Genomic DNA, 23178 nt, shown 5'->3' on the forward strand with positions numbered 1-23178 from the left:
GGCCATTGTTCCTGTGCAGTCTCTTTCAGCGAACTGTCCAGTTAATCCCACAACGCTGCTTTCTCCCTTTAACCCTGCAAGTTTTCTTCTGGCAGATACAATTTAATGTGGATAAGTGTGAATTGCTGCATTTTGAGGGGGGGAAAAAAGCTTGATGGAGAAAATCTAAATGGTATTATTTAAAATATATTTCCAATTACCTGGTTATCAGGAGCAGGTAGTGTTGCTCCACATGGCTTAGGTCTGGCCTGTGCCCTGCTCCTGTGCCATGGTGTACACCCGGGTCATCTTACACTTTATCTGGTGATCAAAAATGGACCATGGCATAATGTACAAATCTTCGAATAGAAGCAAAAAAATTATACCCAACTCTCATTCATCCTGATGGCCACCTTTATGTGCGGTTGCATCAAGTGGTGCGTAGACCCTCAGTATGTAAACATCAAGTGTCACTGCAGGCTGAAGATCCATCTGTCCCCGATGTTGTGAAGGATGGATCTGGCCACATTACTATGGGACGCTCCATTCAGTTGGAGGGTGTCATACCTCCTATCCCTCATGGAAGAAAGTCCATCTGGCAGTGGTATGCATGTAATGTCCTCAACACCCTGTGGGAAAACAGGATTGCGGATCCTGGGAGATTGCAGATCCCTGAGCCGACTGTTTCAGTCATTTGGCAGAATGCCTCATTGCCAGAACAAGCATCAAGACATAGCTTGATTTGTGATGAGATCCTTGTCAGATCATTCCTGCAGGCCCGAAGTCTCTCTGTCTCTGCATTTTGCCCTCGATCTGGCTATGGTGGGTAAGAGGCCATTGCCCACCTACGTCTGGAACATGCCTTATTCCATGCAGCCCTGTTAGAAGATGTGGCAGCATGGTAGCATGGTGGTTAGCATAAATGCTTCACAGCTCCAGGGTCCCAGGTTCGATTCCCGGCTGGGTCACTGTCTGTGTGGAGTCTGCACGTCCTCCCCGTGTGTGCGTGGGTTTCCTCCGGGTGCTCCGGTTTCCTCCCACAGTCCAAAGATGTGCGGGTTAGGTGGATTGGCCATGCTAAATTGCCCGTAGTGTCCTAAAAAGTAAGGTTAAGGGGGGGTTGTTGGGTTACGGGTATAGGGTGGATACGTGGGTTTGAGTAGGGTGATCATTGCTCGGCACAACATCGAGGGCCGAAGGGCCTGTTCTGTGCTGTACTGTTCTATGTCTATGTCTAAGATATGGTGGTTTTTGTTGATGATCATCCCAAGTTGCTCCTAAAGGAGTACTTGTGCTGTTTGGGTTGTTTTCAGGAATGTACACTGAGACAAACATCAATTTATGCTGTAGAACCATCAATTTTGATGAAAGATGCTCCTTGGTCTGCCGGAAACTTTCTTGTCTTCCAATGCAACGAGCTGTCGATGATGAATGTTGTAGACTGACACATTTCAAGGTCCAGGACCATGTGAGGGACTAAAGCTTGGGACAGTGGCCACAAAGGTTCAATGGGGGAAAGTCCACTGCCTTTAGGTCCTTCCACCAGAGTACATAGATGGACTCGAAATTGTGTTGCACTTTTTGTATAGTCAAATTTGAACTGTAATGTAATGTGCATTGACAAATTATATGAATATTTTGGAAAGAAAGTCCCAATGACCGTTTGAAAGTTCCTGTGGAATCTAATACCAACAACCTTTCAGGTAATGCATTCCAGATCACCGTAACCCTCTGTATTGCTGTATATGTAATACATATATGTTAAATGTCAAACTAATTTTCAAAAAATTACTAATTACAATTTTTCCTTCTAGCGGAAATCCAATCCACCCAGAAGTGGGCAAAACTTACTTCACTGTCTGAGGTGCTTAATATGGAAAATTCAGGGCATGGTGGAAAGATTCCGAGAAAATTAGCTAATCAGGTGGTAGAGAAGGTGTGGCAGGAGTGCAATCTCAACAGAACCCAGAAAAAGTGAGTATGTTGTGAACTAATTTTCTTGGCAACCTTTGGGCAAATAAATTAAAATATATGGGGCAACGAGCAGTCTATTTATTTTCCTCACCCCCAATCTTTGCTCTCAACAAAAAGAGAAGGAATGCTGTTGGGGTCATATCAGCATCCATGGCTCAAATCCTAACTCTACTTATGAGACTAAAAAGAGTGTTTTTATTTTCTACTTGGGGAGCCTGGGATAAAAGTCCTATGTAACAGTCACTCATCTGTGTGGAGCAGGAGTAAGAACAATGCTGGTTTCTGGTTAATGATGGTGCCAGGTCTGGGGTTGAACAGACGAGGGTTGGGTGGAGGGGGAAAGCAAAGGCTGTGAGCTGAACAGGGTGGGGTGTATGTGTAACTGGGAACATGTGGCCTTTGTGTTAAAGGCCTGAACAGAATAGAATAGCTTGCTTGTTTACAAATGAAATTAATTTGGCTTGAGGGGCAGCACGGTAGCATTGTGGATAGCACAATCGCTTCACAGCTTCAGGGTCCCAGGTTCGATTCCGGCTTGGGTCACTGTCTGTGCAGAGTCTGCACATCCTCCCAGTGTGTGCGTGGGTTTCCTCCGGGTGCTCCGGTTTCCTCCCACAGTCCAAAGATGTGCAGGTTAGGTGGACTGGCCATGATAAATTGCCCTTAGTGTCCAAAATTGCCCTTAGTGTTGGGTGGGGTTACTGGGTTATGGGGATAGGGTGGAGGTGTTGACCTTGGGTAGGGTGCTCTTTCCAAGAGCCGGTGCAGACTCGATGGGCCGAATGGCCTCCTTCTGCACTGTAAATTCTATGATAATTTACTGATAATTTACAGATAATTTGTTTCCACAATTATGATTTGAACTGTTCCCCCCCCGCCCCCCAAGCTGCGAACTGCTCCTCAAATATTATCATAAACGACCCGTACTTCAAAGCCTTCTTCTGACTCTCAAGGCAAATTTATTCTTCTCCAACTGGAGAAACTCACAATGGTCTCCCAGCCAAGCTACCACTTCCGGTGGTGTATCTGACCTTCAATTTAAAAGAATCCGTCGCTGGGCAATCAGAAGCGAAGGCTACGACATTGGCCCCCTTCCCCTCCGGTACCTCCAAAACCCCAAAGATCGCTACCATGGGGTTCGGCTTCATCTCTGCTCCCACTATCCTTAATAAGGTCCCAAACACTGCCTCCCAGTAGCTCTCCAACATTGATACCCAGTGCTCCCCGACTCCCCTTATTATCCTTCGCCACTCAGCCAACACCCGAAAGGCAATCAGCAAAGGCACGATCACCAACGCAAATAGCAATGGTGACAGCGGGCGCACCTGACTCTTCTCCCTGTGCGACACAAAATGCTCCAAACTCGTCTTGTTCATTCGCACACGAGCCATGGGGAACGCATACAACAATCAAACCCACACCATAAAGCTCGACCCAAACCTTCCCAGAACCTCAAACAAGTACGTCCACTCATGCCTTCTCTGCATCCATGGACACTATCACCTCTGCGCCCCCCCAAACAAACACGGATCATAATTATGTTCACCAACCTCCTGATGTTAATAGAGAGCTGCCTCCCCTTCACAAAACCCGTTTGGTCCTCAGAAAATACCTCCAACCCACACCCTTCTAACCTATGTGCTAGCACCTTCGCCAGGACTTTCACGTGTCTGTGTTGAACAGTAGAAAGGGCCTGCAGGACCTGTATTCCAGTGGGTCCTTGCCCTTTTTCGGGATCAATGAGATGGACATCTGCGCCAACGTGGTGAGCAGCTCCCTCTTTTCCACATCCTCGCTAAACATACCCAACAGGTGGGGGGCTAACTCCGTCGCGAACTGCTTAGAACATTCTCCCGGAAAGCCATCCAGCCTGGCACCATCCCTGACTTAATCTTACCAATACGCTCCATCACATCCCTTAATCCCAATGGCTCCTCCAGTGCCTGCCTCTTCCCCCTCCTCCAACTCTGGGAACTCCTAGTCATCCAGGTCCGTCGCCTCCCTCACTTGCCCGACCCTACAGCCCCCCCCCCCCCCCCCCCCCCCCCCCCCACCCCACCTTGACGGTTCCCTTGACGCTGCCTGGCGCCACACGGTGGGCCAGCATATGACTTGTCGTCTTCCCATACTCGTACTGCACTCCCCTCACACTCCGCAGCTGCCCCTACCCGTGTCAACCGGTCAAACTGCCCCTGCAACCTCCTCTTTTCTGCCAAAAACTCCTTCATGGGGGCCGTTGGGTCCCTTCTGTCCACCTAAAGTATCTCATCCGGTACCGAGGGTGCTTCTCCCTCCTAGCCCTGTTCCTGTGGGCCTTAATAAAAAAAAAAAAAAAATTCCCAGACCACAGAACTCCTTATCGGCCAGAAGCTCTGAATCCAACTTACACCCACTTCCGCACCTGTCCCGCGCAAAGCCTCATATCTAAACAGTTTGGCGCATGGTCCAAGATCACAACTCCTGCATATTCCGCCCTTGCCACCCCAACAGCACCTCCTGGCTCACTACAAAATAATAATCCTGGAATAGACCCTATCTATACTCATGCAAGAAGAAGGAATACTCCCTCCCTCTCTCCTGGGTTCCCAAACCTCCACTGATCCACCAGCCCCAACCCTCCCAGCTCTCTCGCCATTCTCCGTCTCTCCATCGACTTGGGGCTCGTCCGGGGGGGGGAAGAGTTGTGACAGTATGTTAAATAAATAGTTTTATATTTCTGTTATGATGCCAATGGAGATCGATAAATTCAAATTTCCAGTAAACAGCTAAAAGATGACACAAGATTTCACATTTTAATAATACTTATACTCTAGTAAAAGGCTCAATTGACTCAACACTTTTTTTGTTGGCAATTTATACTTCAAACTACAAAACAGAACAGCCACCATTTTCTTATAGCACAACCAGAAATACACTTGTCCATGATGATGCTTAACATCTGAGGATTTACTGTTGTTACTTTCCTTTCTTGGCTTTGGAACACCAGTTCTTCCTGTAGATCAAATCTTTTAGCATCATTTTAACGCTTCACAAACTTGGTCTTAGCAATCCAAATGTGATCTCCCACCCGCATTCCTGCCTAGTGATCCATAGCTTCTTGTTAGTTATAGCTGCTCTCCCTCCTGAATCCCAACAGTTTTCCCATGTCTTGAGGTTTTAGGGATATTTTAGAAACCGTGCCTCTCTCAAAGTCAATCTCCATGGCCATGTGAATCACATGGCCTGTGGCTTCACATTGCCAGGGTCCCAGGTTCGGTTTCCTGCTGGCTGGGTCACTGTCTGCACGTTCTCCCTGTGTGTGCGCGTGGGTTTCCTCCGGGTCTTCCGGTTTCCTCCCACAGTCCAAAGATGTGCAGGTTAGGTGGATTGGCATGATAAATTGCCCGTGGCTACCTAAAAGTTGGGTTATTGGGTTACAGGGATAGGGTGGAAGTGAGAGCTTAAGTGGGTCGTGCAGACTCGATGGGCCGAATGGCCTTCGCACTGTATGTTCTATGATGAGCAGTTTGAAGCATAACTGTTTACAACCCAACACTTTTCTGGGGCTTTGGAGACACTCGGTCTAGCCACTGTTAGCACACATGCTGCTGCCATTTCCTGCATGTGTATACACCTTGCATCTTCTTTCCGTCAAAACAATCTGGCCCTTTTTAATCTCTATAACAATCAAATCACTCAGGCTTGCTGTCAGGCTGACTTCAGAACAGGTCACATGGCCCTCTTCATTTTACCTTAAATGAAAGGCATGTTCCTAAACCATAAACCTTCTAATTGTAACAATTTGAAATGCATTATAGAAGTTATTGGCCTGTATGAAGGGAACATATTCCCCCAAAGACATTCACCATGTAGTCATTGTATTGAAAAAAAACTACTTGTGCCAGTATCCTTTAATGTTGTGTCAATACTCATGTATGCTTTGTGAATATCACCTCAAAGTGTTGCCACAAGTACCATTGCCAACGACAGACTTATAACGAGCACTACTTCACTCTCTAATGTGGTAGTTTAAAATGCACTTCAAACAGCTGGGTGTTCATCACAGTTCAAGTGGATATTGTACAATAATCTCACATGCTCCAAGTTTCATTAATTTTAGTGATCAGATACTCTTCATTTTGTTTTGATTATTTCAGAATCTTGAATGTGTTTGTATTTAAATTAATTTTCAGATTAGATTGAAGCAGTCAGAATAGGGCTGATTTTATTCTGTCTTCACCTGAAAGCTTTGTTGTGTGTATTTTTTAAATTTGCATTTATCCGTTATCCATTCTTTTGTTGATGCTATATAAAATTGCTAGTTTAAGAAGACAGGCAAGGCACCCTGATCTGAAAACTAATGTAAATCTGAGCACCAGAAAGTTTATGCTGGTCCTTGAGCATCCTGGGCTCAGTGCTGTTGAACTGGAGGCCGAGCTGCAGCATAAACTGGACACTTTGTTCCAGGAGACAATCACATTGCTTCAGTTAATTAGAGGTTTAGAGTTGGTCAGGGGCCGCAGTGGGTGTCTGGGACTCAGCCAGATAGGCAGATCCAGGATGCAGTGATAAATGAGCCTCAGTCCTTGACTTTGACTAACCGATATGAAGTACATGCTGCCTGTGTGGACAAACTGACCATAGCACCAGCCAAATTGGCAGGGGTGGTGGGAGCTGGTAGTGAAAGGAATGTAGTATTGATAAGGGACAGTATAGTAAAGAAGATAGCTAATGCTCTCTGCAACTGTGACTGGGAAACCGAAGGTTGTGTTGTCTGCCTGACGTCAGGGTTAAAGGCAACCCCACAGTTGGAGATTTTGGGAAGGGGGGGGGGGGGGAGAAGAGAGGGATTCAGTTGTCATGGCAACATAGAACCCAACAATGTAATTAGAGCTAGGAATGGTGTTCTGCTGAGAGAGTTTGAGGAGTTGGGGCCAAAATTAAAATGGCAGAGTTTCAAATGTAAATTGCATGAGCTACATTCCATTTAGCACAGAATCAAGCAGATTAGAGATTTAAACCTGTGGCTAAAAGAGTGGTATGGAAAGAAGTGATTTTAATTCATGGGGCACTGGCACAAGTACTGGGAAAAAGGGGGTTGGAATGAGCTCTACATGTTAAACTTGGATCAGTGTTCTGGTGAACTTAGTTTTTTTGAGTGTGATGTTTCGAATATTTTGAAAAGATAGCAGAATGGGAAAGGAGGAGGACTAGCCCTGAAAGTAAGGAATGACAAAGAGCGTGTGGGTGAACTACAACAATTGTTTATTTTTGTCTGATGCAAAAAAAAATTGGAATGGTGGCCAAACCATGGCTTACAAGGGAAAGTGGAGATAGTGTTAGATCTAAGAAGAGGGATACAAATTGGTCAATTAAACAGCGGGCCTCAGGGTTAGGAGCAGTTTAGAATTCAGCAAAGGAGGACTAAAGGTGACTAAAAGCTTCTATAGGTATGTGAAAAGAGAAGAAAAAGACAAATGTAGTCTCTTGCAGTCAGAAACGGGAATTTATAATGGCGAACAAAGAAATGGCTGACCAACTAAATACATACTTTGGTTCTGTCTTTACAAAGGAGGGCACAAATAATGTACCAGAAATGTTGGGGGAGCTCTGAGTTTAGTGGGAAGGGGGAACTGAAGGAAATCCATATTAGTTTTAAAATTGATGGGATTAAAGACCGATAAATCCCCAGGGCCTGATAATCTACATCCCAAGAGTACATAAGGAAATGGCCCGAGGAGTAGTGGATGCATTGGTGGTCACCTTCAAAGATTTTATAAACTCTGGAACAGTTCCTACAGATTGGAGGCTAAGGGTAATTCTGTAATCCCACCAGTTTAAAAAGAGAGATAGAGAGAAAACGGGGAATTATAGACCAGTCAGCCTGACGTTGGTAGTGGAGAAAATTCTGGAGTCCATTATAAAAGATTAAATAGAGCACTTGGAAAGCAGTGGCAGAGTCGGACAAATTCAGCATGGATTTCTGAACGGAAAATTATGCTTGACAAATCTATTGGAATTCTTTTGAGGATGTAATTAGTAGAGTTGATGAGGGGGAACCAGTGGATGTTGTGTATTTGAGTTTCAGAAGGCTTTTGACAAAGTCCTACACGAGATTAGGGTGTAAAATTAAAATACATAGTTTGAGGGTAGTGTATTGAGATGGATAGAAAACTGGTTGGCAGACGGGAATAAACCGATCTTTTTCTAAATGGGGGAGTGACTAGCGGGGTAGCACAGCGACCTGTGCTAGGACCACCACTATTCACAATATATCTGTATTAATGATTTAGATAGGGCAGCATGGTGGCACAGTGGTTAGCATTGCTGCCTACAGCGCTGAGGACCCAGGCTCTAATCCCAACCCTGGATCACTGTCTGTGTGGAGTTTGCACATTCTCCCCGTGTCTGCATGGGTTTCACCCCACAACCCAAAGATGTGCTGGGTAGGTGGATTGGCCACGCTAAATTGCCCCTTAATTGAAAAAAATAATTGGGTACTCTAAATTTATATTTAAAAAAAATTAATGATTTAGATGAGGAAACTAAGTGTATTATCTCTAAATTTGGGTGAGCTGTGAGGGAAAGCAAAGATGCTTCATTGTGATTTGGACAAGTTGAGTGAGTGGCAGATGCTGTATAATGTGGATAAATGAGGTTATCCACTTTGGTAGCAAAACGAGTAGGCAGATTATTATCTGAATGGCTATGGATTGAGAGAGGGGAATTTGCAACGAGACCTGGGTGTTCTTGTACACATGTCGCCAAAAGTAAGCATGCAGTTGCAACAGGTGGTGAAGAAGGCAAATGGTATGTTGGCCTTCATAGTGAGAGGTTTAGAGTACAGGAACAGAGATCTCTTGCTGCCATTATACAGGGCCTTGGTGAGACCACACCTGGAATATTGTGTACAGCTTTGGTCTCCTTATCTGAGGAAGGATGTTTTTGCTATAGAGATGAGTGCAGCGAAGGTTTACCAGACTGATTTCTGGGATGGCGGGGACTGATTTATGAGGAGAGATTTAGTTCTTTAGGATTATATTCTCTGGCGTTTAGAAGAATGCAAGGGGAATCTCACAGAAACCTATAAAATTCCAGGGTAGATGCAGGAAGGATATTCCCGATAGTGGGTGAGTCTCGAACCAGGAGTCACAGTCTGAGGACAGGGGGTGGACCGTTAAGGACTGAGTGTAGTGGGCCTATGGAATTTGCTACTGCAGAAAGGAGCTGAGGCCAAAACATTGCATATTTTCAAGAAGAAGTTGGGTATTGCTCCTGGGGCTAAAGAGATCACAGAATATGGGATATCAGGACCTGCTGCCTCTTCCGGCTCCACACAGGAAAGTATCCTCTTAATAAAGTGGACAGTGACGCTACTGGGCATATCTCCACTCGCACTTGCACGCACACACTTTAATCAGCCCCTCTATGTTATATATATATATATATATATCACCTGCTCTCCCCTTTCCTCCTGGGGTAAGGAGCCTGAACGTTTGACAGAGAGGATGTTTTGTTAGCATAAAGTTTCACCCTGCCACTCTCCTTCCCAGATTAGCTACAGGACCTCCCATTTTCTTGTGCATTGTTGGTCATTGAGTTGCACATGCCCGGCCTCTGCCTGTGCCAGATTGACACACAAAAAAAATCACAGGCCCAATCAGCACTCGCTGCTAGAAGTGTTTTCTAAAGTTGAAGAACACTTTGGGCTCTTCCTGCTCAAATTGGAGTTGGGGTTAATGTATTGGCATGATGAAGGGTTAGCTAATGGACAGGAATCAGAGGTTATGTTAAACAGGACATTTTCATGTTGGCAGGCTATAACTAGTGGAGTGCTGCAAGAATTAGCGCTGGAGTCTCCGCTATTTACTCTCAAGGCAGTCATTAACATAGATCATAATGCGTGTAAATTTGCTGACAATATAATGCCAGTCACCCAATCTAGGAAACCACAATATAGGGTGAAGATGCAGATTTCCTAGCCTCCAACTGATTGTCTCTAAGTTTTGACTGCCTCCGAGTTGGTTTATAGACATGTTGTGGTGTTGCTTATTTTCAGATGGTTTGGGGGAAATATTTTGACGTTAACATTGATCAATATCAAACTTGCTTCAAATGTGATCATTTCCAGACGAAAATATTCCACTGTGAATGGTTGTGAAGATGATTCAACTGGGAAAGAAACATCTTGGGATTTTGTTGAGGCTACACATCGAGTGAATTGCAACTGTTCAAGGTAGAGGAACATTTTAAAATATTCGCATATTTTGGAATTTGTTAAAAGAACATTTATGCTTCAAGGATACTGATACATCACAAGTTCAAGTATTAGGAAGTTTTTTTTATTTTTGTGTCTATTTAAAAAATGTTCAAGAAGTGAAACCAGTTTAAATAACCAAGATATCTCGATTCTCATATCCAAATTTCTCTTTCAGATGTTGGCAAGCAGTGTTTTTGAGTGTTTTCTATTTTTTTCTAATGCTGCTTATTGACAAAACTAATTATTAAAATAGGAGTTAAAAAGACCACAGAAGCTGCCACTAGAGATTGAGGTTGCTGTTAAATTGAGTTGCACTTTTATCCAGTGTGTTTGCTTTTCCCAGTGAGTGACTAGTATTGTTTTTTTTTTAGCTCAGTTGAATTAGGATCAAGCCAGACTCTCCACCTTATCGTGTTTATAAACTTTTGTTCGCAACTTTTAAATTTTCAGTTACTTCGATTACGAATTGACAGTGGGATTGAAAACTGTTGTGGAAGTTTAGTGATTCAGAGAATCCCTACAGTGAATAAGGAGGCTATTTAGGGCAGCATGGTGGTCCAGTGGTTGGCACTGCTGCCTCACCGCTCCAAGGACCCGGGTTCAATTCCGTCCTCAGGTGGCGTGTGGGGTTTGCACTTTCTCGCCGTGTCTGCGTCTGTTTACTCCGGGTGCTCCGGTTTCCTCCGACAGTCCAAAAATGTTCAGGTTAGGTGGATTGGCCATGCTAAATTGCCCTTAGACCATAAGACATAGGAGTAGAATTAGGCCACTCGATCCATCGAGTCTGCTTAGGGATTCAATCATGGCTGATATTTTCTTCATTCCCATTTTCTTGCCTTCATCCCTTAGTGCCCAAAAAGGTTAGGTCGGGTTACGGGGCAGGATGCCTCACAGGGGCTGTTTAGCACACTGGGCTAAATCGTTGGCTTTGAAAGTAGACCAAGTAGGCCAGCAGCACGGTTTGATTCCCGTAACAGCCTCCCCGAACAGGCGCCGGAATGTGGCGACTAGGGGCTTTTCACAGAAACTTCATTGAAGCCTACTCGTGACAATTACCAATTTTCATTTCATAATGTACCAGAAATGTTGGGGGAATGTGGGTGCCGGTGTGGGCTTGTGGGCTGCTCTTTCCAAGGGCCGGTGCAGACTTGATGGGAAAAATGGTCTCCTTCTGCACTGTAGGGATTCTATGGCCCATCTAGTCTGTACCAACGCTCTAGGAGAGCACTTTGCCAGCCCCACTCCCCCGCCCTTTCCCCATAGCGTCAACCAACTAATGGGCAATTTAGCATGGCCAACCCACCTAACCTGCATATCTTTGGACTGTGGGAGCAAACCGGAGCACCAGAGGAAACCCATGCAGAGACTAGGAGAACGTGCAAACTCCACAGTCCTCCAAAGTCAGAGTCGCACCAGTGCTAACAACTGTACCACCGTGCTGCTGAAAGGGAGCTGAACTTTGGATACAAAAATGATCAAAAGTATTTCAAGAACAGCGATCCTTACTAATGTTAGAGATATCCATTTGTTTGAGCATTTTAAATGCAATTAAACAGTTGATTTCCTCGATAGTTTCTCAGACTAAATTGTCCAGTTGTTTATTTGTGTACTTCTCCATGCCTATATTTCCCCTGTCATCTGTATATTTTTCAGTTTCTTTGGTCTTTGTACCTGTTATTTGTTGCTTTTCTGATTTCTTTAAAAAGCCAAAATATACTGCCAGATGCCAGCCAGGTAGGACTAGATTTGGGGATATGGGAAATAGCTTCACATGTGTGCACAAACTAACCTTTGGGCAAATGGGCTTTGGGTTGTGAGGGGGCAAGACCTCACATTGAACGAATAACAGAATGGTCGTTGGTTATTTTTTAGTGCAAGTTCCTTTGACTTCAATTTTAAAATATTTTTTCGGTGTCTTTTTCTCTATCCTGCTGTTTTTGTTTTGATAGAGGATGATGGAACAAAATCATTAATGGAGGGAAAGTTAATTAGAAGGGCAAAGTTTTTGATTGTGGGTAAGGTCAAGGTCGGGTATCAGGAGCGGAAATTGAATGTGATAAGCATGCATCTATATTCTTGCTGTTAGGAAAACCAAGGCATTTATATTTGTATCGGTAAACATTAGAAATAAGGTACAGTTTTTTTATTTTTTTATTTTTTTTTATTATAAATTTAGATAACCCAATTATTTTTTCTATTAAGGGGCAATTTAGAGTGGCCAATCCACCTACTCTGCACATTTTTGGGTTGTGGGGGCGAAACCCACGCAGACACGGGGAGAATGTGCAAACTCCACACGGACAGTGACCCAGAACCGGGATCGAACCTGGGACCTCAGCGCCGTGAGACGGTTGTGCTAACCACTAGGCCACCGTGCTGCCCCACAGTTTTTTTTATATTAATCCTTCCGTGGAAGGAAAGATAAAACCTATAGTTAGATTCATGCTAGACAAAGGTGTGTGTGCGTGCCCAACTGTTTCTGTTGTCCTAGAGAGGGCTACGGATTGAAGAGTAAATAAACTAGCGGTGGTTGCTTAGTACCTCTGGGCCTTGTAAGGTAGGAAAATGTGTACGTTTTAGTTTTAGCTGGATATATTGCAATTGAAGAAAGCCACCAATGAGTGAATATTTCTCAACTCCGCCAGGAGAAGCTAGATAGGACAAGGAAGCTGCAAAGAGGCAAGCTTCCCAAAGAACCAGTTATAGTCCAGATATCTAGCTAATTGGGACAGAAAGATTGACTTAAGATGATTAAAGTTAAGAGAACTGAGATCAAGGTATTCAGAAAAATTTAAGGAAGAGTAATAAAGTGTTCGGAGGCAATTGCAGTAATCAGATTTAAAGTGGGAAAGCAGTGTTCAGAGGTAAATAGAAGGTTTGATGCCATTTTAATGGAGTCTGGGAATCCAGAGTTAAAGCAATTGTAAACAGTTTGTACTGCAATCAAGACAAAGGAATCCTAAAGGGGATGGTGTGAAATCTGGATTCGCTGTTAAAAGTGGAGTGGAGCATTACTGTGAAAGAAGATGTTAAAGTGTGTTTTTGAGAGTGGAAGTTTGGAAACTCATCATTCTGAGGCAAATTCTACAGACACTAAATTAACTTCAGAGTGGAGTGTGTATTTGACCACAAACAATCTGTGTGCGTGAAGAGACTTTGTGATGCTGAGACCATGGAGTTTAAAATGCAATTTGTAATCTGTGTTAATCTTAAAATCTGTGTGTATTTGTGAAGCTAAAGGGGGGGAAGCAAAGGATTATTGTAGCATAATCCAACTTTTCACGTTTAGTGCTCATTTTCTTGTTAAAACTAATTAGTGGTCGTGTGACTGTTCTTCCACACTTTCTTTTTAAAAAATGATCTTTTGAGCCAGGATTCAATTCTGGGATCTTCCCGTGCAGTTATAACACCAACTGGGATTGTAACATTACAAACCCATAACTTTTAATGCATGCGACAAGTTCAAGCATTAACATTTTTATCATAGGGTAGAACCATTACAGCAGAGAAAGAAAGCTTTTTGGCCCATTGTGCTGCCTCTTTGGTGGAGCTATTTAATTAACCCATTCCCCTGCTCTTTTCCCATAACCCTGTATCTTTTTTTCTCCTTTTCAAGTATTTGTCAAATCCACTTTTGAATGTTCTCACTACATCTGCTTCCACCGTCCTGCTATGCATTGCATTCCATATCATGCCAACTTGTGTATATTTTGAAGAAGTAGTTTCCTTGTGTTTCCCCTGGTTCTTTAGCCAATTATGTGAAACCTGTCCTCCAGTTACCAACTCTTCTGCCACTGGAAACACCTTTTTTCTTATTCGCTCTATTGAAACTGTTTATAACTTTGAACACCTGCCAAATCTCACTTTAACATTCTCTGATTCTCTGCTCTAAGGAGAGCAACCCAACTTCTATGGTCTCTCCACTTCGCTGAAGGCCTTCACCCATGGCATCATTCTTGTAAATTTGTTCTTCACTCTCTTGAAGATCTTCACCACCTTCATGAAGTGTATTGCCCAGAATTGAACTAAACAGCTGAGGCCTAACAATTGTTTTATTTAGGGTTGGCAAAATTCCTTGCTTTTGTGCTCTCTTCCTCTATTAATAAAGCGAAGGATCCTATGTGCTTTTTTAATAGCTTTCTCAACGTGTCCTGCCAACTTCAAACATTTAAGTGGATACACCCTCAGGCCTGTTCTGCACCTTCTTTAAAATTATACCATTTAGTTCATGCTGTGCCTTCTCCTACTTGCAAAATGAATCACTTCACAGTTTGTTTTAAATGTTATCAAGTATATGTGTTTCATTTTATCAGTCTGTGTACTCTTTTTTAAAAAATAAATTAATTTAGAGTACCCAATTATTATTTTTTTCCCAATTAAGGGGCAATTTAGAGTGGCCAATCCACCTACCCTGCACATCTTTGGGTTGTGGGGGTGAAACCCACGCCGACATGGGGAGAATGTGCGAACTTCACACAGACAGTGACCCAGGACCGGGATTCAAACCCAGGTCCTCAGCGCTATAGACGGTGCTAACCACTGCGCCACCATGATGCCCCCGTCTGTGTACTCCTGAAGTCTGTTACAATCTTCCATTGTTTACTGAATTTCGTATCATCTTTAAACGTTGAAATTATGACTTGTATCCCCAAGTCCAGGTCATTAAAGTATGTCAAAAAGAGCTGTGGCACTAATCACAACCCCTGGAGAATACTACTGTTTTACTGTTCTCTGCTACTGTCTGCTTTCTCTCCCGTAGCAAATTTTATATTCCAGTTGTTACTGTCCTTTCAAGCCTATGAGATTTAATTTTTCTAACATCTATTATAATTGTACTTTCAGTTCAGTTGAGTATTGGGAATGTTTCTTAACATTGGACAATAGTGAGAAGCAAAAATTGGCAAGTCCTGCAACAGTTTATTTAACCACCCTAATTTTCGGTCATCCTTTCCTGTTCCAAAGAGAATATTTTATCATTCCTGTGCTTCGAGGAGCATTATTAATTGTACCTATAAATCAGTTATGTTTATTGCTACCTAATGTCTCTAAGTTTTGTAATTCCTCTGCATCTTAGATGACTTATGTCCCTGCTTGAACTGTGATATAATAAATTATGCCGAATATTTTTTGTTGTAAAATCGAGCAATATTTCGCCACAATTATTTGGTGCCAAAATCCTTTTGAGCCCAGGATATTAAAAATAAATAAGATGGTTTGTTGAGCTGGAGATTTTTTTGGGGGCAGGGAACTGCATTAGGATGTGGTCAGCAGAAATTTGTACGAGTTTGTTTATAGACAGTTGAAGTTGGCCATGGAAAGGTGGTCAAGGTTAAAGGTGACAAAGGCATGGATGAAATTTTCAGTAACAAATGGGCTGAGGTAGGAACATTTGAGGAAACGAGGTAGTGTGGTAAGTAGTGGCATCTATCATTCTGTGTTTGGATATCTCATTCAGTCAACAGTAAGAAGTACCGGCAGCACGGTAGCATAGTGGTTAGCATCAATGCTTCACAGCTCCAGGGTCCCAGGTTCGGTTCCCGGCTTGGTCACTGTCTGTGCGGAGTCTGCACGTCCTCCCCGTGTGTGCGTGGGTTTCCTCCGGGTGCTCCGGTTTCCTCCCACAGTCCAAAGATGTGCGGGTTAGGTGGATTGGCCATGCTAAATTGCCCGTAGTGTCCTAAAAAGTAAGGTTAAGGGGGAGTTGTTGGGTTACGGGTATAGGGTATAGGTGAGTTTGAGTGGGGTGATCATTGCTCGGCACAACATCGAGGGCCGAAGGGCCTGTTCTGTGCTGTACTGTTCTAAGTCTAAGTCCTACCTTTCTGATTTGTAGAGTACCATTTGATCTGATAGCTGTTGATGACGAGGAGAAAGGCATAATTCTGTGGAACAGCAATATTGTCCCTCATTTGAGTTACCGCAGACATGTGGATATGAACTTGTTTATTGAAATTGTTTTTTTTTTTGCAAAAACAAAATCTAAAATTTGACCATTACATTGCAAATATTTTTGCAGGCATAAGAGTAAAAGAGGCACTGGTGTGCAGGGACAGACTCAGCCTCCTGGTCCCCAACAACCAACAACAGCACTCAAGCACAAAACTAACGACAAGCAAGAGAAAGGGGAAAAACAACAGAAACGACCACTAACTCCTTTTCATCACCGTAATTCAATATGTGATGATGTTGCAATGGAACCAGACTCAACTAATCACAGACTTGGAATTAGGCCGCAGGACAGCAGAGGGAGGTATCCAAACACAAGGCCTAATGAGCTTGTTAGCTCCACAAAATCCTCACAGTTACACATCCCAGAGATACCAAACTCACCACCACCACCACCTCTCAGCCCTCACCCGTGTGAGAGGGGGGAGGATGGGGGGGATGCATTTAAAAATCCGTTGACGCCTCAAAGTCAACCATTCTGCCAGATGCCTGCACCAGATCCACTACTACCAGCCAAAGCTGTTGATGACAGGATGGACACTCTTCCCACCCAAGCTTTCTCATTGGGTTTTCCAGAAGTGATGGAGCCTACAACCTACAGTGGCAGCGTGGTGCAGTTTGAAGATGACGGGCCTGATGTCATGTGGAAATGTTATCGACTGCCCGCTCACAAGGAATCTGAATTTGTGCCACCACAGCTGCCATTAGATAAATACAGAGAGGAGTATACTTCAGTGAGCAATCAAGAACATGCACTTTCTTCTGTCTCAGAGTAAGTGTTTACATGAAATATTTAGAAATTGTTAAAATATGTATCTAGTGCTATTTTTATGCCATCCACGCACAGACGAGTCTTATTTGATGTATAGATTTATGGCCGTTTGTAATGAATTAATAGTTTTTTCAGAACACTTCAATTTCATTAATAAGAAAGGTGTTGCAGGTACCTGTGACTGCTCACTGAGTTTCTTTAGCAAATGGCTGAACCATACAAATCAAGAAAATATTAAATTTGTTTATTTGAGAATTTTGATCTATCCAGCCAGCTGTCAGGACAGAATTAGGGACATTGTCATTGGGCTTAGTGGGACTTGTTTAAAGTGGCCCCTTTCTGATTGCTATTGACTAAATCTAAGTTGGGAAATTCTTGCTGAGTGAGAACAAGATTGCCTCCTTTTTCTCCCCATGGGCATATACAGAAACTGTTCAGTGTCAAAATACTGAAGAGTGGCTCCTGAAGGTGCACCCTAGCAGGACTCAGTGTTGAGATGTATTTAAAAAAAAAAGAGAAAATTCAACATTGGGCATAAATATGTAGGCTGAATCCCCTTGACTTTCCCATTGACACCCCCCCAGGGGCTGTTTAGCACAACGCTAAATTGCTGGCTTTGAAAGCAGACGAAGCAGGCCAGCAGCATGGTTCGATTCCCATAACAGCCTCCCCGAACAGGCGCCGGAATGTGGCGACTAGGGGCTTTTCACAGTAACTTCATTTGAAGCCTACGCGTGACAATAAGCGATTTGCATTTCATTTCATTTTTCATATGTCTAGTCTTTCAACAAAAGTTTAAAAATTGGTTCAGTTGAAACTAAAACATGGGAAGGAGGTACATGTATGCTATCTCGGAACAACTGGAAACAGCAGAGCAAAATTCCTGTGTGCATGCCATAGACATTTGAGGAAAGAACACAATCTTTAAACCTACACAGCATTACCGTTTTTAAGAGTGAGCTACACAATGGGTTATCCTATCTGAAGGATGCCAAAAGAATTACTGAAGTCTAGCTGGTTTAGCTAGGGGCTGGTTTAGTTCACTGGGCTAAATCGCTGGCTTTTAAAGCAGACCAAACAGGCCAGCAGCACGGTTCGATTCCAGTACCAGCCTCCCCGGACAGGCGCTGGAATGTGGCGACTAGGGGCTTTTCACAGTAACTTCATTGAAGCCTACTCGTGACAATAAACGTCTCTCTCTCTCTCTCTCTCTCTCTCTCTCTCTCTCTCTCTCTCTCTCTCTCCTCTCTCTCTCTCTCTCTATTATTGTTTCCTTCGACCCCCACCAAAACTAGATGATAGTGCATTTGTTAATTTCATAAACCACTGAGTCTGTCATTCACACAGCGTGAGGGTTATGGGGAAATGTTGAAACCTACAATATATCTACCGCACAGAGACATACGATTATGTCCTTGTAGCTGCAATGTTGTTGTAACCAGGAATCACTGGTACACAGATGATCAAGTGAATGACACTGTATTAGTGATTGATATCCTGGTGCTTTTACTTGATTTGGTTTTGAAGTGGGTTGAAGGAATTTCAGAGCTTAATCTGGGAATTATTATCTTCCTCTATGGAGAAAACAGTGGTCCGGAAATCCTTTTTCTCATTTCACTTTTCTCTCTTCCTCTGATATTTTTTTTCTTTAGATTTTAACTGTGATGAAACTCTGCCTGCACCTAGTTTATGGTTGTTTGCAAACTTCTGTTCTAAGAATAAGAAATGAAGAGGAAATGATCTCTGTCTGTAATACCCATATTCTTATCTAGGGATATCTGTATCCTTGCCAATGGACAATTTCAAAATTTGTGGATGTTATCAAATTGGGGAAGGTTAATCAATACTGAAGAGGACTGCAGCAAATTGCAGGCGGACATTAATATACTTGCAGAATGGGCAAATAATTGGTTAATAAAGTTCAACATTGATAAATCTGAAGTAGTACAACTTGGCAGGAGGAAAAGGCGGGGAGGGGGTCATTTATTACTTGGAGGGTACCGATCTAGGTGGGATAGATACTAAAGATTGCACCAAGTGCTAGGCTTTGTTTCTAGAAAGATAGAATTGAAAAGTAGGGATGTTCTGCCAAAGCTATATCAAATGTTGGTTAGACCATACTGCGTCTAGTGTGCAGTTCTGGTTGGTTGCACTGGAGAGGGTGCAGAGAAAATTTACAAGAATTATATCAGAAATGTATGCGGGTACATATCAGGAAAGAACTTACTAAGAAAGTTAAAGATAATATTGGGTTAAATGAAGAGGCTTATAATGTTGCAAATGATGGTAGTAAGTCTGAGGATTAGAGTTGTTTTAGAAACCCGCAAAGGACCACAAAATTGATAAAAGAAGGGAAGATAGAATATGAATGTAAACTAGACAGGAATATTAAAAAATTGTAAGAGCTTTTACAAGTTTATACAAAGCAGACGAGAGTAGCTAAAGTAAACACTGACTCTTTGGAAGCAGAGACTGGAGAAATTATCATGGATAATGAGGAAATGGCAGAGACATTGAACCAATATTTGGTATCTTGTCTTCACAGGAGAAGACTCTGGTTTTATACCAGAAATAGAGGGTAAACAAGTGGCTAATAAGTGTGAGGAAACTAAGGCTATTAATATTGGCAGAGAAAATGTACTGAAGAAACTTGGGAACTAAAATCTGACGTTCGTAGGACCTGACCATCTTGTGTCTTGCGTTTCTAAAAGAGATAGTTGCTGAGATGGTGTATGCGCTAGTTTTGATTTTCCTAAATTCCCTCTATTCTATAATGGTCCTAGTTGATTGGAAGTCAGCAACATTGCTATTCAAGAATGGCGGAACAGAGAACTACAGGCCAGTTAGCTTGACATCAGTTGTTGGGAAAATGTTGAAATCTATTATTGAGGACATCTTTAAAATACCCTAGGTTCTCCTTAGTCTAACTTCCTTGTTACCTCCTCAAAGAATTCTAACTGATTTGTTAGGCATGACCTCCCCTTGATGAATCTGTGCTGACTCGGTCCTATTTTACCATGCACATCGAAGTACTCCACAATCTCATCCTTAATAATAGACTCTAAAATCATACCAACAACCAAAGTCAGGCTAACCAGCTTATAATTTCTTGTCTTCTGTCTTCCTTCTTAAACAGGGGTGTTACATTAGCCATTTTCCACTCCTCTGGGACCCTCCCTGCCTCCAGAGATTCCTGAAAGATCACCACCAATGTCTCTGCTATTCCTTCAGAACTCTGGGGTGTAGTCCATCCAGTCCGGGAGACATCACCTTCAGACTTTTCAGTTTCCCCAGCACCTCCTCCTTAGTGATGGCCACTTCACTCATCTCTGTCCCCTGACTCTCTTGAAGTTCTGGTCCCATTGCTTTTTTAGTTTTCCTCTGCTTGCTTTTAAAGGCCTCTCAATCCTCTGGCTTCCCACTAATCCATGCCACATTGTATGCTTTTTCCTTTGCTTTTATGCTATCCTTGACTTCTCTTGTCAGCCATGGATGTCCTCCCCTTGGCATGTTTCCTCCTCCTTGGGATGAATTTCTGTTGTGCCTCCCGAATAACACCCCAACCCTGCTGCCATTGCTGTTCAACTGTCTTTCCTGCTAGGCTCCCCTTCCAATCACTTCTGGACAGCTCCTCTCTCATATCTTTGTTGTTACCTTTATTCAATTGTAAAACTGGTACACCTGACTCCAGCTTCTCCCTCTCAAATTGCAGGGCAAAGACTCCAGCTTCTTCTCAAACTGCAGGGTGAATTCCATCATATCGTGGCTATATTATAGATGATGGATTTGTTAATGGACAGAAAGCAAAGTGCAGGGATAGACTAGTCATTTTCAAGTTGGCAGGCTGTAATAAGTGGAGTGCCTCTGGGATCAGTACCAAGGCATCAGCATCAGCAACCTTTTATGAATAACTTGGATGAAGAGACCGAGAGTAATGTGTTAAAGGTTTACTGGTACAGCAAGAAATTAGGATGGCAATGTGTAATAACCCCCACGAGACCCATGGGGATGACCCGATTGATCTCCCGTGGGGCACGTGGAATACAAGCTCTCCCGCTGAGGGGCGGAGGTCTAACAACGGGCCTTGTTGAATTTACCAGGATTAGAACTGGCTTCTTCGGTTGGTCTCAGTTGGGACCGGATGTGACCCACTAAGCTAAACTAACCCTGCTGACGATTAATTTTCCACAAAGAAGTCGACGAACGGCTGCCATCTCCAGGCGAACCCTAACAGTGACCCTCGAGGCGAACTTCATTTTCTCCAAACAGAAAAAGCTAGCCATGTCAGATAGCTAGGTCTCCGACCAGGGGCTTTTGAGTCCCTCCAAGCTAATAATATCCGTCTTTGAGCTACCAGGGAAGCAAAGGCCAGAACGCCTGCCTCTTCCTCCTCCTGGATACCCGGATCTTTCCGACACCCTGAAAATTGCCACCTCCGGATTTGGTGCCACCCTTGTTTTTAACACTGTGGACATGACATTCTCAAATCCCCTGAGCTTTGGGCATGTCCAAAACGTGGACATGGTTCGCTGGCCCCCTCCGCACACCTTGCACACCTATCTTCTACCCCAAAGAACCTGCTCATCCGGGCCACTGTCATGTGATGCTGGTGAACGACCTTAAACTGTATCAGGCTGAACCTGGCGCATGTTGTGGACGTGTTGACTCTACTCAATGCATCCGCCCAGAGACCATCCTGTATCTCTCCTCCTGACTCCTCTTCCCACATCTCTCCTCCTAACTCCTCTTCCCACTTGTGCTTCAGCTCCTCAGTCTGCGTATCCTCTGACCCCATGAGTTCTTATAGATGTCAGAGACCTTCCCTTCCCCCACCCACACTCTGGAAACTACCCTATCCTGTATCGCCCTTGGTGATGGGAGCGGGAAGGTTGAGACCTGCCTACGTAGGAAGTCCTGCACATGCAGGTACCCGAATTTGTATCTCCTCGCCAATCCAAATTTCTCTTCCAGCTCATTCAAGCTAGGAAAACTCCCCTCTTTAAACATATCCCCCATCCTCTCAATCTCTGCCCTCTGCCATCTCCGAAACCTCCTGTCCATCCTTCCCAGGGCAAACTGGTGATTATTACAAATTGGAGACTAGACCGATGCTCCATCTGCTCCCACATGCTTCCTCCATTGCCCCCAGACCCTCGGGTCCGTCACCACCACGGGGCTGGTGGAGTACCGTGCTGGCGGGAACGGCAGAGGCCCGCAACACCCCCAAGCTGGTGACCGTACATGAAGCCGCCTCCATACGCTCCCATGCCGACCCTCCCCCCACCACCCACTTCCTAATCATGGCTATATTCACTGCCCAATAGTAGTTACTGAAGTTTGGCAGCGCCAGCCCACCCTCTCCCGGCTCCGCTCAAGCATCCCCTTTTTTATTCGGGGTGTCTTGCCCGCCCATACAAAGCCAGTGACCACTTTGTTAACCGGTTTAAATAAAGGACCGCGGAATAAAGATGGGGAGACACGAGAACACAAACGGGAATCTCAGAAGGACCGTCATCTTCATCGTCTAGATCCTCCCAGCTAATGACAATGGGAGCGCGTCCCACCTTCGGAAATCGTCCTTCATTTGGTCTACTAGTCGGGCCAGAATAAGTTTGTGCAACTGTTCCCATTCCAGCACCGCTTGGATGCCTAGATACCTAAAGATTCCCCCTACCACTCTAAACGGCAGTTGCCTCTCCTGACCCCTTGCCTGGATCACAAACATCTCAGTTTTCCCAATTTTTAGTTTGGCGTCCACATTCAATAGGGATATCGGCTTGTAGAACCCACACGGCTCAGGATCCTTGTCCCGCTTCAGGTTCAGTGAGATTGTGGCCTGTGACATCGTAGGAGGAAGCACCCCTCTCTCCCTTGCCTCATTGAATGTCCTCATCAATAGCAGCCCCAATATCCCAGAGAACTTTTTATAGAATTCCACTGGGTACCCATCCGGCCCCCGGGCTTCACCCGACTGCATGGCCTTCAGCCCCTCCTCTATCTCTTTGATCCTGATCGGGGCCCCCAGCCCTTCTACCAGCTTCCCGTCCACCTTCGGGAAATTCAGCCCCCGTAGGAAGTTCCTCATCCCCTCCGGCCCAGGTGGCTGTTCCGACCCGTACAGCCTACTATAAACTCATTAAACGCCTTATTCACCTCTGCTGACTCCCCCATCAGGTTCCCGTCTTCATCCTTTACTTTCCCTATCTCCCTGGCTGCCTCCCTCTTTCTAAGTTGCTGTGCAAGCATTCTGTTGGCCTTCTCTCCATGC

General features: G+C 44.1%; 1 protein-coding gene across 5 annotated transcripts in view; it reads left to right on the forward strand.

Annotated features, from left to right (window-relative positions):
• The window catches only part of med13a (mediator complex subunit 13a), a 213345-nt gene that overhangs the window by 84845 nt on the left and 105322 nt on the right, over positions 1 to 23178 (forward strand). For 3 of the 5 annotated variants that reach the window (XR_005462660.1, XM_038814673.1, XM_038814674.1), the window contains exons 8-10: positions 1794 to 1953; positions 9992 to 10168; positions 16209 to 16910. Coding sequence is in view for 4 of the 5 variants with exons in the window: in XM_038814673.1 (XP_038670601.1) it covers positions 1794 to 1953; positions 9992 to 10168; positions 16209 to 16910 (1039 nt within the window). In the remaining variant the exon portion in view is untranslated. The remainder of the gene's footprint in view (positions 1 to 1793; positions 1954 to 9991; positions 10169 to 16208; positions 16911 to 23178) is intronic. The other 2 variants (XM_038814675.1, XM_038814677.1) reach the window with 1 other exon arrangement.

The sequence above is a fragment of the Scyliorhinus canicula genome, chromosome 12 (genome assembly GCF_902713615.1).
Source record: "Scyliorhinus canicula chromosome 12, sScyCan1.1, whole genome shotgun sequence".
In the NCBI taxonomy this organism is placed as follows: domain Eukaryota; kingdom Metazoa; phylum Chordata; class Chondrichthyes; order Carcharhiniformes; family Scyliorhinidae; genus Scyliorhinus; species Scyliorhinus canicula.